The following is a 22635-nucleotide window of genomic DNA, read 5'->3' on the forward strand; positions in this document are numbered from 1 at the left end:
AGTTAGAGAAATATATGGTAAGATCTTAATAGTTAGAGATAATTAGAGAAATATAAAGTTAGACCAAAAAAATAGTTAAGTCTAATGAAAGGGTGCAACAACTTTTCATAGGTAGATTTTTTAAAACTCCTTCTCCTTTAATATTATAGATGCCCGTTAACCTTAAGTCAAGACTTCATTTGTTTTGATCTTTGACTCTTTTAAGACTTTAAAGGTTTGACCTTTATATTTTTATTGCAGAAAATTAGTAGAACGACAAAAGAAGAATAAAAAAAAACGAAAATGGTACACAGCTTGTCTTTTTTTTTTTGTCATCTGGTGGATTAATATTAAAACTTAAACTGGAAGTACACAAAACTGGCAAAGGTATGAAAACCCTTCCAGAGCCAACAGCCAGCATAGTAGACAGTACTATCTGGAATCAAGAAAAGGACCAAGACAACAACTGATAAAGAAGGGAACAAGATCAGAAGAAACTTTTGGAGTTAAAAACAAGTATCAAGAATGAGAAGCCACGATGATGGAAGCCGGAATGAGAGAGAAAGCGATGATGGTCTAAATTATTAGGGTGATAGCAAAGCTCCAACAACAGTTCCGATACGGAACTACGAGCACCAGCCACTCAAGAACAAGCTTCAACTGAGGGAAGCTACAAGATAACTGATCTTCACCCGAGCAGCCGACGAAGAAAAACTCGGTTTACAATCAAACTACTCAAAGACCAATCGCGATTGAGCTAAAGCTCCACAATTCCTTACCAAGAAATCCGGAGAACCCGTCGGTTAAAAACCAAGGAACAGCACAACTTCACAGCATCATTGCTTCACAAAGACAATACTCCAATAAACCACAGGTCGAGCAAGGCCTTACCGCAAACGAATCCCGGTAAGCAACATGACGCCACAGAGGATAGATGTCAATACCATAGACGAAGGCAAGGAGATCCTAACCGAAAACACTATGAAGACACTAGCCATCAATGCTTAAGACCACCACACTCCAGAAAGTCAAAGAAATCTTGTTCACGATCCAACTTTAGAGCACAAGCCAAAGCTAAGATAATCGTAGACAAGGGCGTCAAGGGACAAAGAGAAGGCCTTCGAAGACACTACAACACCGGACCCTTATGAAGAATATTTCACCAAATCCGATGGAAGAAGTAGCCACCCACATCAGAGCCGGTCTAGACCTGCATACCGCGCACCAGAAAACAGATTCGAAGCTGAAGAAATATCCCAAGCAAGGCGAGAAAGTGATGAGCAAACCCGACAACCTCTCCAAGCAGTCCAAATCCGACAAGGTCTCAGATTCAAATAGCAAACCAACCTAAAACTAAAGACTAGTACACTAACATACGCACAACATCGTAGGTGCGACCAGAAAACAGGATAACCTTGAAAGGAAGCTTAACATCAGACTTCACTGACTCCGGATTCCGACAGACTGGCTCACAGCCATTACAGAGAAGTCGATGAGGCCACCAACCCTTGGTTCTCCATCCGATTGCAGGCCAGAGTATATCCGTGATAACTCTCCCTAAACCAGATCTGAAGCCACGTCTGAACGATGTTGAGATGCCGCAATTCAAACTAAGACGACGAACAGGGAGACGTAGCGGAACCGCTCCCGGCGGCGGTGAGAAACACCGACCACCGGAGCAGCAGATCAGAAGACGGCGGCTCTTTCTTAGGGTTAGAGAGTTTTTTTTCTACACTTTCTTAGGATCTGTACACAGCTTGTCATGCACAAAGATTTTTATTTTATGGACGATGACGTGGCCTGTGGAGACTTGAACTTTATCATTCATTATTTTTCATTTTTTATAATTAGATATAAGACAGCTAACTATTTGCATAAGCTTTCTGCCAATAAGAAAACGAAAACGCATTATAAATTAATCAGTGTTATCATTTGTGGAAATGTACAAGTACACTGGCTATGGGATAGAAACGAGGTATCCACGTGACCCGCATTTGAAAGGAACAACATCGCGTCTCGCTCTAAAACATGATGGTTTAGGCGGCTGCCTAACGGTACGCCGGACAAAGCTAGGTAGAGATGGGACAAGTCTCACTTGCTCATGACCAAATATATTATACTTCAGAGTCTCTAGACCTATTAAATTTAGCTTTCTTATAAATTGCTTGCATTTTTTACATCATCAAATTACAAAGAATTTGGTATGTTTTTCTTTTTTTGGTAAAATGTTAAATTATTATACCAATTTTCGAATTTGAAACATAATTTAAATAGAGAATTCGCAGCGGAATGCCGATAAATTAAACTAAACACCATAGAATCTAGATCTTAGAGCAAGATTAACGATAACTCTTATAGCTGCCTCTTAAAAAAAAAATAAGTGGATCCCACCATATTATTAAGAACTGCCTCTTCTGTAAAAGGCGAGTTTAGTTTGGTTTTTACATTGTGTGCAGACTCCACCGATATGTGGCGGCCCGCGATTGATTTGATTATTACTATTGTTTTAAAAAAAACCAAAAAAAGAAAAAAAAAAACTAAAAACCTGTACCTTACAACTTTACCGTTTATTATGCTCTTAGGTCTTCATGGATCATGGGCAGCACAATGTAAATCAGTAAATGTAATTTATCTTCCCAAGCGGCATTACACCCAAAGATACATGATTTTTCTCCTGAGGAAAGATTCTGTTGACGCCACTAGACCCAATTAACATTAATTTAGTGGGTTATACAGTTTGACATAATATTATTTTTTTTAGTAACACTAATTTTTAATTTTTAATTATTTGTACACTAATTTTCATGATTCTCTAATCCGAGAAAACAGTTACTGCGATAATGCAGTGGGCCTGTAACAATTAACGAACTATATGGATTTCATAAAACGTAGAAGACGTACGTACGTTTTTGGTACGTATTTTTGTTGGCACATCTACTTAAGATAGACATAACATGAGGTTGTGTTTGTGCATATATTCGTCGCAATTAATTAATTGATAAACATATAGAATAGATATAGGGGTTATAATAATGCACTACAAAAGATGCACTAAGGTTGGATTAGACTCACACACATGCCCGGTAGTGTCATTTCTCCAATCACCTGCCGACATTTCATACTTTGTGGTCAAATTTTAAACCCTTAATTTGCCTAATGTCTCCATCATGCTGACTCGTGTCATCTACGCGCTGCTTTGCAACACTAATCATCAATTATGTGCATGTAAATCAAATTCTTAATGCTTTAGCCCTCTAATTATTGGGTGGTATAAGTATCAGACCACTACCAATGAGCATTAATCGTTCCTTTAATTGAAGTTTCTCAGTACGTTATTCACCATTATAAATGGTTTGATAATGGTAGTTAATCAAAAGAACATTTTATTATCTAATTATGGAGAGTATAATAACTGGAAACCAATGAGTGTGTTAGCGCATCCTAATAGACTGGGACATAAATAACTGGAAACCAATGAGGGTGTTAGTGAATCCTATTGAACAGAACATGATCACTTCTATGCACACTAAAAATTATGAGCTATATTCCGTATAATTCCACAGATTTTGTATCAATGCATGTATTATTGTTTCATCTCAAACACATAAAATTAGGAAAATATTTAAAATTTATAGTAAACAATCAGTCATGAGAGGGTAAATACAATTGGTCACACAAATCTCAATAAATGAAAATTTGTTCAAAACGTGAAAGCATTATATGTATTTTGGAATAGTAAAACCTCTATAATATTTATATTCTGAAACAAAGAAAATATATTGCATAATGACAATATATTTTCGCAATTATTATATAAGTAAATTAAATGGTTATATGCAAATATATCATATTATCAGGAAAATAAAATAAAAATGAATTAAAGAGATATTGTTTACACTTGAATTTTGTAGATAAGATTTGATAAACAAAAATGAAATATTTTTTATTTTCTTCCCGAAAATAAAAGTAAAAAGATAGTAAATATTAGAGTAATTGGCAAGTGACTGAGATAACCTAACTCGAGTCTTCATAATGGAGATGCATGTGCTGCATTCGGTTTATCTGGTTGTCTTAACTACCAATAGCTGCTCTCTTTTTTTTTGTGTAATCACTCATCTTTTAACACCGTTCATTTTTAACAAGTGACCTAAACAAATTTAGGTGAGATGATGTTTCCGCGTCAGCTACTGAATCGTGCGACTTCTTAGTTTCGAACCAATCTCTAATTTGAAGTGTAGCCACACCGTCGGGCTATATATGAAGGTTAAAAGCCATATATCTTCATTCCTCAGGTTATTTACGTCGTTGTATCCCAAATCCAAATACTAGATAGAACTAATATATTAGACCAAACTAAACAAATAATACTAAAAATGTTCAATCTAATTACACATAACACTAAAAAGTTTGTATAAACTAAAAAAAGATATTTATGCTTCAATAAAAATTTCAGTTCAATTTTATATGCCCAATAAATTACACTTCAAGGTAATTAAATGAAACATTATTTAATACAAAGGAAAAAATCAGAAGAATATTGTTACAAAAACAGAGAAAATATAAAAAAATTAGAACAAAATAATAAGAACATACGAGACTTATTTAGTTACAAAAGCACCAATTAAAGCACAGTGGAATCCAAGTTATACGTTTCAAATTACCCAATAAAAGTTGGCAAGAATTTTGTTTAACAACCACTAACTTTTTTACTTCAATAGTTTAACATTCCTATGCTTCACTGAACTATTATCCCTATTGATTTACTCAAAAATATCACATAGTAATTTCTATGCTTCACTGAACTAGTAGCCCTATTGATTTACTCAAAATATCAAAATAGTTAAACATTCCTATTGACTGTTCATTTATGGAACGACTTTCCTGGAGCCAGTAATAATCACATTGTAATTCTTTTGCCTGCAAAAGTCTCCATAATCATTTTATTGCAACTCCATGCAGCCAAAAGAAAAACATGCGGCTGCATATGATATCTTTTGTTATTTTTGAGATATTTATCTATATAAACTTTGTATTTTGTATCTAAATTATTGGAAGTAATTTAACTCGAAAATTTTATTCAAAATAGATTTAAAAGATAAGATATTATAATAATTTTCCAAGTACGAGTCATTTAAAATAACAATTCACTATAACTATAGAAACTTAAATATACTAACTACAAAACATTTTTTGCGATCAACTCATATATGTTTAGCTACTCATTGCCGGTTTTGGGACAACTCTTTTCTCTAAGACAATATAATTAAGAAGATAATATAAATTTTGAAGTCATTTTCAGCTTAAAAAATAGAGTGATTAAAGGTTAAATTTATGAGAGGTTAGGGAGAGAATGAAGTACTATATAAACAAAACATATTAATATTCAAAATGATTTTAAATTTATATTATTATTAGTATTCTAAAAAGTAACTAAATGGAAAATGCCCACTAACAAAGTAAGTTACTGAACAAAAAAAATTGACAAATATTTCCAAAAAGATAAAGGTGTATGTGTATGATTGGTGGCCCACAAATTGGAAGGATTAAGATGATTTTAGCCCTTCTTATCTTTCTGGAGGACACTCTCTCCTTATATTTATTCTAATGGTATTATTTTCTTAAAATATTTGGTTTCTACAAACATTTTTAATATAAGAAAATAAATGTGTGTATAAATATTCCCTACTTGAGGTTATTTATTTTCTCTAATTTATTCTTTCATCAACTTTCCTCATTATTTATAATAGATGGTACAGATACCTGATTATGATGTATAACTCACTTTACTATATAATAGTAGAACAATTGGGTAAAAATTATGAAAAGGTTTTATTTTCGTTAAAGAAAAAAATTATTTAAGACCATAAAACAAAGTGGATAGAAATTCTACATTGGTGTTGTTATGTCCATACTTTCGATAATCTTTTTACAATTTTTGTTGAGTTGCGCACACATAAAAATACATAATCGAATTTAAAGAAACAAAAAAAGATATATCTTATGATATTTTATTTTTCTACAAATTTTTGTATGATAAATATTTTCAAACATAGATTTTCTTATTTTTCCCAAATCTTAAAATAAAATGATTACTAAATGATTTAAGTACTTTAATAAAAAATTGAGCTGTACTTTACGAAGCATTAATAGAAAGTTAGCTAAGGTTTTTTTTTTTCATTTTAAATCGTGGTTTATCGAAAACATATTTTTGTGATATTTTAGATATACATTTGTCAATATCTTAATAATATAGAATAAGAGTTGTGCGCATAATATAGTGATCAGACTAATATATATTTAATTCACACATAAACTTCATTTGATCTTTACCTTTTTTGCAGCTTTTCATTTAACAACAATATTCATATTCTGAATTAAATCTTCACATTACGTTCTTTATTTTTAATAGACATTACGCTTTTTGTTAACTACTTAACTTAAAAGAAGATGCTGACTTTTGCAACTGTGCAGTTTTTAATAGTTAATGGAGGGAGTATTATATATATGCTGGTTTTTAGGTCAAATAAAAATTATTTAAGATTTATGAGATATTTGAAATACCTATGTACATAGTATATAATATATATGATAATTATAATTTAATTCGAATTTTCTGTTTTAACCTTATTTATAAATGACTTTTTTTTTGAAAAATGTATCATTAAATGAGTTGATGCCATTTATGACGCGAAGGAGGGGAAACATATTTTTGTCCTAAAAATCATATTTTGTTCTAAATAGATATTCCCTCCATATTGAAAAGATTACCTTTTAGCCATAGCTTCGCTGTGTCTAGTTTCGTTGTGACTAAAATTTATAGTACGGTTTTTTAGATAATTTAAATTGAGTTATCTTCTATTTTTATTATGGTGATAGAGATTTTTAATTTGTTTTTTAACTATGTTATCCAAATAAATAACTAATATTTTAAAAAATAAATGCTATTAATTACTTTAGAATTTGATTTTTAACATTATTTTATTATATATAGTTTATAGTTTATTTATATTAACAATTAATTATATTTAATGTTCAAAAAAACAATTAATTATATTTATAAATGATTAGGATTTTCAAAATAATAAGTGAGGACCAAAACATCCGTGAACATGTATTCAAGTGAACTAAAAGAGATAATAAAGGAGTTTGTAAATGACAAACAAATATAACTTTTTGAGAAGTATAAGAAGTAGGAAATAAAAACTGAGAAACAATAATATCTAAAATAGATAATGATGGATGGCCTAACCGAGAATACCACAAAAAAAAAAGATGTTTTTGGGTTTGATGAGGTAACCATGTCTGTTGCTTGACAAGATGAGACATGACATTCATATAGTCTATTACTAGTTTTGCCTTAGAGTAATGAGACCTCCGTGATGATATCTTTCACTTGAAAATATGCCGGAAAGAATTCAGCCAAAACTCCATTAGTATCACATAGTCGATATATCGAAATAAGATTCTTATCAATATTTGTTACACATATGTTATGTAACACTAGGTTATGAGTTAGGGTTGAGAGAGTGGATAAACCTGAGTGTGAGATTGGTAAGCTTGAACCGTCAGCTATTGGACATCATAACCTCCATAATAAGGCTGCCGTAAGGACAAGTTGTTAAGGTCAGAAATGATATATGGTGCGTAGCTCCTGAGTTCAATAGCCAATTTGCAGCTTTGTAAGGAGAATTCATAACAATATTTGCGTGAGGTTGCCATGGCCGAAAATAACTTACATTGGCATCATTCACCAATTGTTACTGGAGACTTTGAAACTGTGGAGATCGTTTGTTTGTTGTTGTGGCCTTGAGCAAGGCAGAGTTGATATTTGCCAAAGTAAGGTTTGAAGGGACATGGTTTGAAAGGATGTGTGTTTGAAGCATGTGCGAACTGATAGCTGCAATCATTATTGTAAGAAATGTTGTTACCTCTTGTTGTTGTTATACTTGTTGATGCAGAAAATGTTGTAGTTGTTTTGTTGAAGATGTTGCATATGATTGGCAGAAGCCGGTATCACCATGGAGGGTACATCTCTGGCTGCAAGTAATTTGGTCTCATGGTTTAATTAGTAAAATCTCGTGAAATATATTGATACTCAGTGGAGTATCTTTACCTTCTATATATTCTACAATTGTCTTGTATTGGTCGATAGGCCAACAAGAATAATCTCTACTTGATCCTCATGATCATATGGTTTTCCAAGGATTATAATTTGGTCAAGCTTAGACATCACGCCCATCATGGATTTGTTACCTTTGGTGTTTTTTCTTAGTTGATTCTTGAGTTGTTTGATATGACAATAACTTGGTTTGACATATATATGTAGCAGCCAAATTTTTCCAGATCTGAGACACAATAGTTGTGCGAGAGCGTTATAAATCAACATGTCAGAGTTCCAAAAAAAAAAAAAAATCAACATGTCTTTTCTTGTCTAGTGGACATACTCTCAATTTTTAGTGATTACATCACCAGTGGTAAGTGTTGCAGGTGGAATCTTCGGGGCGGCATTGAGATGGTTTGCAAGACCATAGCCATATAACAAAGCACGGGCTTGTAATCACCATATTAGGTAGTTTGTGCACATTAGACATGTTGATGTGAAGAAGAGACTGTTGTTAAGAAAGATGATATCGTTGGTGTATGTAGATTTTTTTCTAAAATTTGATGGATACTTTTAGCAACTTTTTTCATATTTGCTGGCAAAGTAAATATCGTTTTAAAAAAAAAATCATTTAATGGGCTTCGAACAATGGTGATTAACTGTTTATCTTGTCTGGCAGGAAAAACGTGGGATAATCATCTAAACAAAATAATTTCTGCTTTTAAAAACAAATTAAAACCTAAAACATGCGCGAGAAAACAGGAAATTAATATGTTCAGTTAGAAGAGAAAAGACGAAACGACCCTTTTATTGTTTGAAACCAACGATTCCCTGCACGACATCGACAATTCTGGAAGTTGCAGAGAAGCCAAGGAAAATAGATGCCAAAGCAACCGGCAAGAAAAAAACAAAACTATACGTAAGGAACCTTTAATGGTCTGAGGAACGAGTTTTTTAACGACTCGACTCGCCTCGCCTCGGGTCATGGGATGCTGCCAATCGTCTTTCCTGAAACCGTTGTCATTGCGTGACAAGAAAACCTCAGGGGATGTTTCCGCCCGTCGTGGCGGCAAACGCAGTAATAGGAACAACCGTCACCGTGTTAATAATGAAGGCGTAGGTAACGGCAGGGGATGGCATTTCTCCACCGTTCCGGACTTCTCCGAGTTCTCAGCAGCGGACCTTCGTGAAGCCACGAACAATTTCAGCGTAAACGCTGTCGTATCGGTTTGTTCCGACCAAACACCCAATGTCGTTTACCAAGGCTGTCTTAAAGACGACATGCGTCAAATCGCCGTTAAAAAATTCTCCAAATCAACATGGCCCGACCCCAAACAATTCGCCGTACGTTTTTTGAAAATATGTCCCTACTATATATTTTATATCGAGGTCTAAGTAATCCACAAAATGAATAGTTACGTCTAGGTTTTGTAATAAGGTCTAGTAACATGGTCCTATGTTGGCATGGCCAAGCTATAATAAACATAGTTTTTGATAGGATTATAATTGAGGACCAATGGTGGCATGGTTTTTGATTTCGGACAAAAATGTTTAATATGATTATACGTACCAACTGTTCGGTTATGCAGGCAGAAGCTAGGGATATCGGGAAAATGAGGCATATGAGGCTGGTGAATTTGATAGGTTATTGTTGTGAGGGAGATGAAAGGCTGCTCGTTTCAGAGTACATGCCTAATGATACCCTTACCAAGCATCTGTTTCATTGTACGAATATCCCAAAACTTATCTTCATTCGCGGTTAGTGTTCAGATGTATCTTTACTTGGTTGATAAGACCCGAGTTTTTGCGAGTTACAGGGGAGAAACAAACCATGGAGTGGGCTATGCGGTTGAGAGTTGCACTTTATGTAGCTGAAGCTTTGGAATATTGTAGACAGAGTGGACGCACATTGTACCATGATCTCAATGCTTACCGGGTTCTCTTTGATGAGGTAACATCATTTGCACATTACTTAAAATGGGTTTGTGAGAAAAGCTGCTAAGAATTTTTCGTCAGTCAGAATGGGAATCCTCGGCTTTCATGTTTTGGGTGGATGAAAGATAGCAAAGATGGCAAAAACTTCAGCACGAATCTCGCTTATACACCGCCTGAGTATCTTAGAGATGGTAACGTTTTATGTCTTACACTAAGTATTTAGTTCTTTAAAACATTATCTGTTTTGTATACCTTCTTTGTGGCAAATGATGTATATATAATACACGTTAGGTACGTTAATTCCAGAGAGTGTTGTCTTCAGCTTTGGGACGTTTCTTTTGGATCTTGTTAGTGGTAAACATGTCCCTCCAAGTCATGTGAGTGAACCTACTTGTCTAGCAAATTTGGTTTGGTTCTATATGTTTGTAAAATTGACATGTCTTATCTCAGGCCGTTGACACAATTCAAAAACAAAACTTACCCGTCTTCATAGATTCACACTTGGAAGGAAACTATCCAGACGAAGAAGCAGCCACTGTGTTTGAATTAGCTTCAAAATGCCTAGAGAATAACCCAAAGGACAGGCCGGAGGTTAAAGATATCATCTCAGTTCTTGCTACACTTCAACACAAGCTAAATGTTCCCTCCTATGAAATGCTTGGGATTTCGAAACTCGAAAACCCCGAAAAAGAACCTGAGAGTTCTCTACTTTACGATGCTTCTCACCGTATGGACCTCACAGCTTTTCAGCAGATTCTTGAGGCAGCAGATTACAATGATGACGTTACTTGTGAGCTCTCTTTTCAGCAATGGTCTCAACAGATCAAAGATGTGTGGAACACTAGACAGCAAGGGGATTCGGCTTTTCGGAACAAAGATTTTCAATCTTCTATTGAAAAATATACTCAGGCATGGCGAAAAAAAAAGAAACAAAACATAAAACACAACATAAACACTCAACCTGAATTCTAATTAAGGTGCTGAATTTTTGCAGTTCATAGAAACAGGGATCATGATCTCTCCCACTGTTTATGCAAGAAGAAGTATTTGTCATCTCTTCTGTGACCAGGCAGATGCAGCACTCAGAGATGCGATGCAAGCACAGTGTGTTTATCCGAACTGGCCCACTGCGCTCTATCTTCAGGCTGTGGCACTTGCAAAGCTGAATATGCTAGAAGACTCAGGTACCATGTTAAAAGAAGCCAAGATCTTGGAAGACAAGAGGCTCATAAACTGAAACACATTGCATTATACTTCAAAGTATTTGTGTTGAAAAATAGAACAAGAAATTTATGTGTATGCTGAAGAGTAGCTGGAAGACTTATATGAACACAAATCATCTGTATAACAGTTTGTAAGGTGTTAAGATATTGCTTCACAATATTCTCTACCATTGTATACTATGTAGGTTCAAATATTTTTATCCATTGTATACTACGTAGGTTCAAATATTCTTAACCAAAGTAACCAAACCACTTGATTTAATTTGTATTTTATATCCACACTATCCAAAGAAGATGGATATAGGTGCAACTATATGAAGTTGATACTGCTAACAAAACATAATAAGTTTCTAAGCTTACCAAGTATGATGGTTCATATGGATGACGTCCATGTAGAAACAGAGTATTTTACAAAAGAAAATATATACGCAGGAGTAATGGTCTAGTATACATTAACAGCTAATGGCATTTAAAAGCAAATGTCAACTTTGGAATATTTGATGAAATTAAGAAACATACAACTCAGCTTGGCCGTCAATAAAGAGACTCATGAACTCTTCTCCATCAACAGTTTCTTTCTCGATCAAGAGCTGCGCAAGCTTGTGTAGGATATCAATGTGAGTTGTGATGATGTCCGTGGCTCTCTTGTACGCCTTCTCCACCAGCTCTCTCACCTCAGCATCTACGATATCAGCAGTTGCCATTGAGTAGTCTTTCTGTGAAGACATCTGCAAAAACAAAAAGACATGGAGGTAAGTAACAACAAATGGTAATGATGAAACAGAGAAACCAAGTTCGTTTAGTAAAACATACTTGTTGACCCATGAAGGGGTTTCCACCAGGGCCACCAACGGCAACTTGTCCAATCTTTTTGCTGAACCCGAACCTCTCTATCATCTGACGTGCCACACGAGACACCTGCATGAAATCATTTGATGCTCCAGTCGTCACATTGTCATCACCAAAGATCACCTCCTCTGCAACCCTGCGACAAGAGAGACAGAGAGATGGGTTTTTAACACAAATCAAAAGAACTGGCTTTTTGTGTCTGAGGCCATTACTAACTAACCTTCCACCAAGTGCAACAGCCATTTGATTCTCGAGGTAGCTTCTACTGTACAGACCAGACTCTAGTCTCTCTTCACTGGGAGCAAAGAAGGTAAGCCCACCAGCTTGACCACGAGGAATGATTGAAATCTTAGCAACAGGATCATACTCCGGCATAAGAGCACCGACTAAAGCATGACCAGCCTCTGCAAAATTCAAAAACTCACACTCAGAACTTAAAGCACGTTCTCAAACAACATAATATTTAGAAAAAAATAAATAATGCTAACCATGGTAAGCAACAAGCCTCTTCTTCTCATCAGAGACAACAGCATTCTTCTTCTCAGGTCCAGCAATGATCCTCTCAAGAGCATCAGAGATCTCATCCTTGCTTATCTCCTTAAGCTCCCGCCTCGCCGCAAGAATCGCCGCCTCATTCATCAAGTTCTGCAAATCAGCACCAGTGAAACCAGGCGTCCTCCTCGCAACCTTATCAAAGTCCACATCTTTCCCAATCGCCTTCCCTCTAGAATGAACCTGAAGAATCTTAACTCTCCCAGCAACATCAGGCCTATCAACCGTCACCTGCCTATCAAACCTCCCAGGCCTCAACAACGCAGAGTCAAGCACATCAGGCCTATTCGTAGCAGCCAAAACAATCACACCAGAGTTACCACTAAACCCATCCATCTCAGTCAGCAACTGATTAATCGTCTGCTCCCTCTCATCATTCCCTCCTCCCATCCCAGCTCCTCTCTGCCTCCCCACAGCATCAATCTCATCGATAAAAACAATACAAGGCGCCTTAGCCTTCGCCTTCTCAAACAAATCCCTAACCCTAGAGGCACCCACACCAACGAAAAGCTCAACAAACTCAGACGCCGCGCAGGAGAAGAACGGCACTCCAGCCTCTCCAGCCACAGCTCTAGCTAAAAGAGTCTTACCAGTCCCGGGGGGACCCACGAGGAGACAACCTTTGGGAATCTTGGCGCCCAAGGCAGTGTACTTATCCGGATTCTTCAAAAAGTCGACGACTTCTTGCAGCTCAAGCTTCGCCTGGTCAGCTCCAGCCACGTCAGCGAATGAGACACCTGTCTCGGGAACTTCCTGAAACTTGGATTTGGACCTTCCGAAATCCATCGGCCCACCTAACCCTCCAGGCCCACCAGGCCCACCTCCAGCTCTCCTGAATAGTAAAAAAAGCCCACCAAAAGCCAAGATCGGGAAAATCAAGTTCCCGATGATGGTGAAGAGATCGTTACCGGACTCCCCCTCGGAGACGGAGATGTCGACGCCGTTCATGGCCAAGATATCGATGAGATCGGGGTCGTTGGGGACCACGACGGAGGCGCGGCGGTTATCGACGGCGGTGAGCTGGAGAACGGAGCCGTCTTTGCTGAATCTGACTCTCTCGACTTTACCCTTCTTAACCGCGTTGAGGAACTCGCTGTACCGCCACTGAGATCCATCGGGGAGATCCGAGGATGATGATTGGGCTTTCGGGTTGGGAGCTGTAATCACTTGGCTTTGAGCAAAGGGGGAGAGAGATGAGGGAGAGGGGGAGAGTGATTGAGCTTCGATGACGATGGGTTGGGTGGGGGTAAGGGGCTGGTCTAAAGCTAGGGCCTTTGGGGATTGGGAGGAGATTGATGATGAGAAGAGGATAGCTGCTAAGGCGGCTCGTGAAGGGAGGGACTTTAAGGGTTTGTCATCGACAGAGGATCGAGTGATGTGGAAGGAGGGTTTTGTGGTTTTGGGAGTGGGGGATGAGATTATGACGTTGGATCCGAAGAAGAGTGAGGAGCGTAACGAGGTTGAGGCCATTGTATGGGGACTAACTCTACTTCTTCTTCTTCTTCTTCGTCTTTGAGGGGATATAAATGAGAAAGGGGGAAGAAGAAAGGATGTTTACTTTGTGAAAATTCTGGAGGAAGAGATTGAAACAGCAACCATATCCTTAAGTGTTTCTGCTTCGTCTACGTTTGTGATTCATGTCCACATGTTCAGTGGATTAATGATGCCAAAAGAAAAAAGTTAAGTCTCGCCATTTGTCGTTCAGGCCCAAACTCTTAGCCCAACCCAAACCGAGATCTTTATAAAAAAATTTAGAAAATTCGTAAATTTTTTTTTTTTTGAAACAAGAAAATTCGTAAATTTAAATATCTAAATTAGAATGAAAATATAGTATGAGAAAATTAGTTTGTCATCTTTGTATGATGTACCAATATTGCATTGTGGTTAGTAACTGATTTTAAAACAATCTCATAGATAGAAGAATCTATAGCAGAGATGGAATCTAAACAAAAGTAAAACTCAGAGAAAAACGATTGCTAATCCAACAAATGCCAAAACCCCAATCCGACTAGTCAAAGAAGAAGCAGAACCACTTGCAGGAGGAACAGCTTGAGCTTCCAAAAGAGCAGGAGAAGGTGCCACGAGATGACATGACGACAGTGTGAAGCTTCTCGCCTTGGACGCAGTTGCTCTTAGAGCCACTGATGAAGAAGAAATGTCAAGATCTCTCTAGCTTCACCTTAGTGTCTCCATTGGTGTAACTGGCTGCTGGGTTTGTGGTGTTGCAGTTAATGTACGCCTCTTTCGTCACCTGTAGAACCGAGTCCTTTTCCCCATCGTACTTCCACATTGTTCACAAATTGCATAATCACATAAGAGTTCAGAAGTTTAAAACCAAGATTTTGCTAAACTCACCGAGAGTGTCTCCAACATGAAACAATTGGATAAGAGGGTATTCATATTCTTGATTTTCCTCCTATTTTGCTCACTAATTTGACTACTTAACTCTAAATACAAAATTACTTTGATGAACTAATCTTTATGTGAGACGTTAGCAAACTAAAACAAATCTCAGATTTGGAACTAATTAAAGTAAAAAAAGAATATATGATATGTGGTTTAGCCGATCACACGATATTAATTCTATTTTTTAAAGATAAAAGTTCATTAAAATAGCTTAGTCACTAATCCTATGTGTCACACTATAAGTTATATTCGGATTTAATCTATATATAACCAAAAAACCTATGTTAGTTCATTAAAAAAACCATATCATTTAAAAATAGCTTAGTCACTAATCTTATGTGTCGCACTATTACTTATATAGCTTATATCTGACTTTAGCCTATATATATATATATATAAAAAACCTATCAGTTTATCAGAAAAAGAAGAAAACTATATACTATTTGAAAATCTTATACAATAACAAGTCGAGCACTAAATCTTTGATGCCAAGCTGTTTCTTGAGATGTCATGACTCTCTATCTCAAGGAAGCTAGTGAGCAACGTCTTACCAGATGATTGCGCCTTTGAGCTGCTCGAACTCGATGACTTTAGCCCGTTCTCGTTTCCTCTCTCGATCCTGACCGCCTCTTGTATGGCCACAATCACTACCTGCATCATTGGCCTGTTATGCCCACGCTGCTCAACGCATTGGTTTGCCACCTCTGCCACTCTCCAGATTGACTCGATCTTCACGTTGCCCTACTATACATGGATCTATGATCCCGTACACGTCTCCTTTACGGATCAGTGATCTCGCCTGTATTGGTGAAACAAGAAAAGGTTTATTGTTGAACTTGTGAAAGGTTAAATTTATAGAATGTAGAGGTGTTTACCTAGTGAACTAATTAAAACATATCTCAGTTTTGGAATAAATTAAAGTAAAGAAGGAATATATGATATGTGGTCTGGCAAATCACACGACATTAACTCTATTTTTTAAAGATAAAAATTCGTCAAAATAACTTAGTCACTAATCCTATGTGTCGCACTATAAGTTATATCCGGCTTTAGTCTATATATATAATAACCAAAAAATCTATGTTAGCTCATCGAAAAAACTATATTATTTGGAAATAACTTAGTCACCAATCTTATGTGTCGCACTATTACTTATATATGGGCTTTAGCCTATATATATAACCAAAAAAGCCTATGTTAGTTCATGAAGAAAACTATACTATTTGAAAATGTTATACAATAACAAGTCGATCACTAAATCTTTGATGCCAATCTCAAATAGATGATAGTGGTGACGAACAGCTCTCTACGTGTAACAAGAACCTTCGCTGCGTGTAACACAAGTACACAACCCCCGTACATATATATGTTGCCACCACCTGATGCATGTAACACAATCATCCCACAACAAAGTAAAATAAATACTCTCTACATCGCTCTCCTCTAACATCTTCAGCATAAAGTATAAGACTAAGGTAATCTTACCGTACTCAGTCTCTCTATCTTAGATTATGTCTCACGCTTAGTTTCTCGAGTATTTTAAGCATATATGTATGTGTGTCCTTCCCCTGTCTGAGTGTTATAATAAAATTCAGAATCATCTGATGTTGACGCGCGGCTAGAGTGATGCTTGGTGGTTCTAGTTTTCATTATCTATAGAGTTAATATAAGAAAGTGTGTCGATACATTAAAAATACACATACTGCATTACATACATACACACACATTCATATATATGAAGATAGTAACTCCCACAAAGTGTACAAAAAAGATGAGAGCTTGAGCCTTCAAGAGGAGAAGTACTCGTCACCTAGCAGCTGGAGCTAAGCTGTTTCTCGAGATGTCAGGACTCTCCATCTCGAGGAAGCTAGTGAGCAACGTCTTACGAGACGATTGCGCCTTTGAGCTGCTCGAACTCGATGACTTTAGCCCGTTCTCGTTTCCTCTCTCGATCCTGACCGCCTCTTGTATGGCCACAATCACTTCCTGCATCCTTGGCCTGTTATGCCCACGCTGCTCAACGCATTGGTTTGCCACCTCTGCCACTCTCCAGATTGACTCGATCTTCACGTTGCCTACTATACATGGATCTATGATCCCGTACACGTCTCCTTTACGGATCAGTGATCTTGCCCAGTGAACTATATTAAGTTCAGGACCAAAATCTTCAGCTGAGACTGGTTTCTTTCCAGAGAGTAACTCAAAGAGAACAACTCCGAAACTGTAGACATCGCTCTTCTCTGTCAGCTGCTGACTAGCATAGTACCTGTCACAACAATGCAGTATCAGGCAAAGTTCAGAGAAATAAAAGACTATTTTAGGTTGTGTTGGTGGCTTTACTCTGGATCAAGGTAACCAACGGTCCCTTTTGCGACACTGGACACATGAGTCACGTCTTCCTCTGTCTGCCTCGAGAGTCCAAAGTCGGATACTTTGGCTCTCATGTTAATGTCCAGGAGAATATTGCTTGATTTCACATCCCTATGGATAATACTCGGATTGCAGCCAGTATGCAAGTATTCAAGACCTGTAATAATCTGAAGTCTTGTCTGTCCAATGGATTCAAATAGTAGCCACACAAAAAATATATAATCTTGAAATTTCACTTCAAACCTTTGGCAGCATCTTGTGCAATTTGTAGCCGAGTTGGCCAATCTAATGGCTTGTAGTCGCTTGTACCGTGTAAATGATCTCCCAAGGTTCCATTGTGCATATATTCATAAACCAATAGACGCCGATCTGCCTCTTCACAGTATCCAATCAAAGGCACCAAGTTCCTGTGGTGGATTCTTGATAACAGAGCAACCTGCACAGGTTGTTATCCCAGTTAAGTCGTCTACTTAAAGAATCTTGAATTCAAAATAAGTTGATACCTCAGTTACAAATTGTCTGTTCAAGTGGCTAGAGGGATCTGCAGTTATCTTGACTGCAACTTCTTTCCCGTCTTTCATCCTACCATAGTACACAGACCCAAAGCTTCCTTTTCCAACTCTCTTGGAAAAATTATCAGTGGCCTCTTCGAGGATAGGAAGCGATATGAAATATGCTACACCTTCATCTAACAAGTGTCCTCCCCTCACAGCTGAATAAGCTGCCAAACCTTTTTTCTTAGTCCCAGTGGAATTACCTGAAGGAAACATGAGTAAGACAACCCTCCACTTCGAGGAAACCTGATAACAATCAAGACATATATATATATACCTTTATCAGCACTTTTCTTCTTCCTGAGAACACATAGTAAAACAAGACCTCCTCCAGCTAGCAGAAATAGAATTGCAACAGCTGCTATTGATATCCCTAGTATCAGCCAATAGTGCTTTTGCTTTGCCTCGTTCTGAAGCTCAGGATTGTTATTATACCTGGAGAAAAACATTTTAAAGGTGAGTGTTAACACTTGAAGAGGAATCTATATCAACAAAATGGAGAACTTTAAACTTCGGTAAGCTTATTTCATTTCCAACAGTCGTGTTGAAATCAATCTGTTGACAAAATGGTAGCTTTTGGTGCTCGACAAATCAACTTGTAAGATACTCACTTGAACAAAAATTTCCCCTTTAGCAATGCTGAAGGAATCGTTCCTCTGAAAGAATTATTGTTTATAAACCTGCCAGATAATAACATTTGTTCAAACTGCCATGTATAGAGTGGATAGTTGTAGCCAGAGTATCAGCATAGGTCAACCGCTAAAGCAACCAAATTTGTGATTACTTACAGTTCTTGTAGATTTGGTAGATGGCCAAGGTATGCTGGGAGTGATCCACTTAGTTGGTTGTTTTCTAGATGCCTGTAGAAGATACGAAGCAAAGTAAAGCTTTCTGGTATTCGAGTATCTTCAACTACAAGAAAAATATTGGTCAAAATTGGCATAGCTTACATGATTTTCAGGTTGACAAGTTTGCTCAGGTCCGGAAGGGTTCCAGTCAAACCATTACCATCAAGCCGCCTATAAAAGAACAAGTTTACTCAACTACAGAATGGCGTAGATACAAAGAGAGACAAATCCAAGATAATATCGTTTAATGCAGCATCGAACCACTCACAACTCTGTCAATGCCTCCATATGATTGATGTCAGGAAGAATCTCACCCCTCAGATTTTTTCTTGATAGAGCACTGTTGTAAGATTTACCCAATGGGGTCAATATGCATCATCTCAAGGATAAAATTTCACAAACTTATCTTTACATTTTACCAAAAAAAAAATAAAAAATTTCACAAACTCTGTATCCTTATGTAAAACTCTTTTTTTTATAGATCTTACATTTTCGTGACTCTAGGTGGTGAGGTTGAGCTACAGCTTACCCACGACCAAAGAACTGGGACACAAGGGTCTCCTCCTTCATTGGCCCAATCGCTATCAGGAGACATCAAACGAATTGCATCAAGAACAGACACTGCAGTAATGCAAATCTTCTGTAAGCTCTTTCATAAATAGGCAAACAATATAGGTACAAAAATTAACAACGAAGCAAGCCTCTAGTACTCACCATCAGTCTTATCAGTTTTCAAAGATATCTGTAGATACTTGCTAATTTCAATCGCATTAAGGATCGGCCCTCGTGTAGAATCCTTTGTCTTCCCGAACGAGAACGACAAAACAAAATCGAAAGTGACATTCATGTAGCTAGGTTCATAGAGAGTGTAGCTACCATTGGCATTCTCAGCGATATTCACCACTGCATTGCTATAACCAGGGAAATACGGTTGAACCAACTGAAACTTCCGGGTGTCATTAGCACCGAGGTCTTCAATCTCAGCAAAGTAAGCATATGCCCGAGCATTGGCAGGGAAGTCCTCCAGGTTTAATCTATAGCTGATCATTCCTTGAGTGCCGACTACTGCTGTTTGCATGACTTTCATAGGCGGATACTCTCTCGTCAATGTATTTACAGGCTTTGATGTGTTGATTCTTATCGTTCCAGGAGCTACACCAACGAGATAGTTTGGCCGTCTGTTAACATCTGACTCCCAGATTCTGTCATATGGATCATCTGGGTACCTAAAAGGGAAACTCTTTCAGCATTTTTACACAAAGAAGAGTTGTAATAAGGTTTTACCTCAAGGCATCCATGCTTGGAGCACCAAAATTGACTCTAGCAGCAACCTTCAAGAAGAAATTATCTTCATAATCAGTGGCATACATGGAGAGATTCAACGGTCGAAGCTCCAAAGTAGACATGAAAGGAGAGCCAGTGATAGCACAGCAGACACACACATCCACATAACTTGAAGTTGCCCTCACTATCAACTCCTCAACATACACCCTAGAGACCTCCGTGACACTCACTGTAGCCCATCTGGTTGCGTCTAAGTAGAGTTGAAACTTCGGGTAAGCTTCTTCACTACCCAAGCTACCGTATTGAAACGTTGTCCTGACAATGTATCTCCTCCTCTCTTTGGTGCTGAGCCTGTAACAGTACTTCTTGTTATCCGTTGGAAAATCTCTTCTCCTAGTGTACTGCAACGAGCTCGAATTGGTAGTGGCCAAAGTTACAGGCTTGCCGTGGGTGATGATCTCTGAATCTGAAACCCATCCTAGTCCAGTTTTGGGGTCTGTGTAGTTACTTGAGCCACCACAGTCTATACTTATAAACTCTGCAAAAACATAGTCATTCATCAAAACTACTAACCCTTGTTATAAAGATAAAAGCTTTGTCACTGCACATCAAAAAACATCAAGAAAAAAAAAGAAATACTCTTTGGAGCGTTTTAACGAACAGGTTATGGGCATAGAGTGTACCTGCAACTTGAGACAGAGCATGAGGTACTAGTACTATGAAAAAGCATGTTACAGCAAGTTGAGCTGAGGAAAGACCCATTGAAGATCACAGGAACATCGATGCTCTTTAGATTTCTATGAATCTAATATAAATTACAAATTCTTTTTTTGCTTTTGAGAGTCACGAGAAGGAGGAGGAAAGCGTGTGAAGAGAATACAGTAAGCAAAGAGTCCAACTTTGTGTTTTGCTTTATTAGTGTAACAATGGTCACAGAGTATTTGTCTTCTTTATTTAATATTCGGATTAGCTTTTGCTTTTTCTTCATTCCGGAAATTAAAGGCATCAGTTTCACCTTTTCTGCTTTGGCTACTTGCTTTTTGTTAAAGTGAGAGAGAGTGTCACACACAACTTCCTGACGAAACTTTAATTCAAGTTTGAAAACAACTCTTTTATATTAATCAGATAATATTTATAAATAATTGCATCTCAGGCCATCGAATATTTGAGAAATTAGCTAAAAGGGGGTATATTAGTATATGACTCAATTTCATTATGTTCATTTCTATGTGTAGTATAGTATTACTTTATACACTTTCTTATCTCTAAATTTCTAAAACACACACCTAAAACTTATAACAGTTACATCTTTTTACCGGTTTGTCTTGGTTTGTTTGGATTAGTGGATAAACCACAAAAGTCTATTTCCGGTTAATGAATTTCGATTTGTTTTTTTTAGGCGAATTTTGATTTGTGAAAGGGGAAAAAATTACATATCTTATTGCTATCACTTAAAAAACTAGTGATTAACATCCTCTAAATAGAGGAAATTACTGATTTCAATCCGAGAAAGATCAAACATCAGTCCATAATTTCGCATGAGATCCAAGATGGGAATTCACACGTCACAAGAGCCAAAGGCAAAAAAAAATACTTGATTAGTTACACAAAGTAAAGAAGAGACAAAAAAAAAAGTTTGCTCTAGAAGGTAATGAGATGTGTTCAAAAAAAAAAAAAAGGGTAATGAGATATTTTCATCATTCTCAATGGTTTACCAAAGTAATACAAAGAAATTTGACAGCAATAATTTTTTGAGAAAACTAGTGTTTCAGAAGGCAATAAATCAGACCATATTGAGTTGAAATCGACTGCGTAAAACACGTTTTAGAACTCTAGTTTCTAGCAGCTAAGGCTAGTCTTATTATTTGCTAAGTTCCAAGGCTAGTCTTCAAGACATATAGATTAAAGACTTTAAACTAGATTTGAATGTTCTCGGCCATTTTATTTGTCCCTAAAAATCAAAGATAGTTCGGTTTAGTTACAATGTATACACAGAGAATATATAACTATTTGCTATTTCTATAGCAACTATGGCTAGTCTTCAAATCTTGGGACAAGAATCTGAAAACCGAATGTATGGATCCATTGATTCATAAGTCAAGATTCAGTTGTAGTGACTCTTTATTGGTTTCATAGTTGCTCTTGTAACACGAGAAAAAGAATGAAGCTAGCTTAAGTGACTTTAGTTATGGTTCTTTGAGTATTGGATCAAATTTAAAAGACATTTTCATACAACCCATTTTCTGATGTTTTCCTAAAGTAATTCAGATTTTTATGCACAAAGGCACTTGGATCGCCTTTTTGCTTTCCATGAAATCACACATAAATTAACAGAATGGACTTACTGCTATAAGTTTACAGCATTTTCTTGTTTCTTTGCAACGCTGATTGTAGCAACAGCTCAACTGATAGACCAACCTGGTAGAAAATTTAACTAATCTTGCAAGAGTTCCATTTTTTACGTGCAACATGTCACCATATTAATATTCATTTGCTTCCACTTAAAAATCAGAAATCAGGATTAATTATTTTAT

At 36.9% G+C, this 22635-nt stretch overlaps 3 protein-coding genes across 4 annotated transcripts; 1 reads left to right on the top strand and 2 right to left on the bottom strand.

Annotated features, from left to right (window-relative positions):
* The first annotated feature begins 8488 nt into the window (after positions 1 to 8488).
* Positions 8489 to 11466, top strand: LOC103831195 (serine/threonine-protein kinase BSK11). Of its 2 annotated transcripts, none has more exons than XM_009107068.3 (7): positions 8489 to 9424; positions 9670 to 9805; positions 9898 to 10031; positions 10101 to 10206; positions 10322 to 10392; positions 10466 to 10924; positions 11010 to 11466. In XM_009107068.3, the coding sequence occupies exons 1-7, from the start codon at positions 9065 to 9067 to the stop codon at positions 11250 to 11252; spliced, it is 1509 nt and encodes a 502-aa protein (XP_009105316.1). In that variant the 5' UTR covers positions 8489 to 9064; the 3' UTR covers positions 11253 to 11466. The 2 variants fall into 2 exon arrangements, with proteins under 2 accessions (XP_009105316.1, XP_009105315.1); XM_009107067.3 differs by having other exon boundaries at positions 8493 to 9424; positions 10307 to 10392.
* Positions 11467 to 11578: 112 nt separating this feature from the next.
* On the bottom strand, positions 11579 to 14257 carry LOC103831194 (ATP-dependent zinc metalloprotease FTSH 1, chloroplastic). Its single transcript, XM_009107066.3, has 4 exons — positions 12576 to 14257; positions 12308 to 12491; positions 12052 to 12223; positions 11579 to 11966 (listed from the first exon to the last, which is right to left on the bottom strand). Exons 1-4 carry the CDS (start codon positions 14107 to 14109, stop codon positions 11745 to 11747), a joined length of 2112 nt encoding a protein of 703 aa, XP_009105314.1. The 5' UTR covers positions 14110 to 14257; the 3' UTR covers positions 11579 to 11744.
* Positions 14258 to 16669: 2412 nt separating this feature from the next.
* On the bottom strand, positions 16670 to 21177 carry LOC103831196 (probable LRR receptor-like serine/threonine-protein kinase At1g67720). The gene is made up of 13 exons (XM_009107069.3): positions 20785 to 21177; positions 20102 to 20639; positions 19532 to 20043; positions 19306 to 19438; positions 19086 to 19157; positions 18920 to 18988; positions 18758 to 18829; positions 18581 to 18649; positions 18247 to 18404; positions 17919 to 18172; positions 17659 to 17851; positions 17386 to 17572; positions 16670 to 17311 (listed from the first exon to the last, which is right to left on the bottom strand). The coding sequence occupies exons 1-13, from the start codon at positions 20861 to 20863 to the stop codon at positions 16852 to 16854; spliced, it is 2796 nt and encodes a 931-aa protein (XP_009105317.2). The 5' UTR covers positions 20864 to 21177; the 3' UTR covers positions 16670 to 16851.
* Between the last annotated feature and the right edge of the window lie 1458 nt (positions 21178 to 22635).

This window comes from Brassica rapa, chromosome A07 (assembly GCF_000309985.2).
Source record: "Brassica rapa cultivar Chiifu-401-42 chromosome A07, CAAS_Brap_v3.01, whole genome shotgun sequence".
Taxonomy (NCBI): domain Eukaryota; kingdom Viridiplantae; phylum Streptophyta; class Magnoliopsida; order Brassicales; family Brassicaceae; genus Brassica; species Brassica rapa.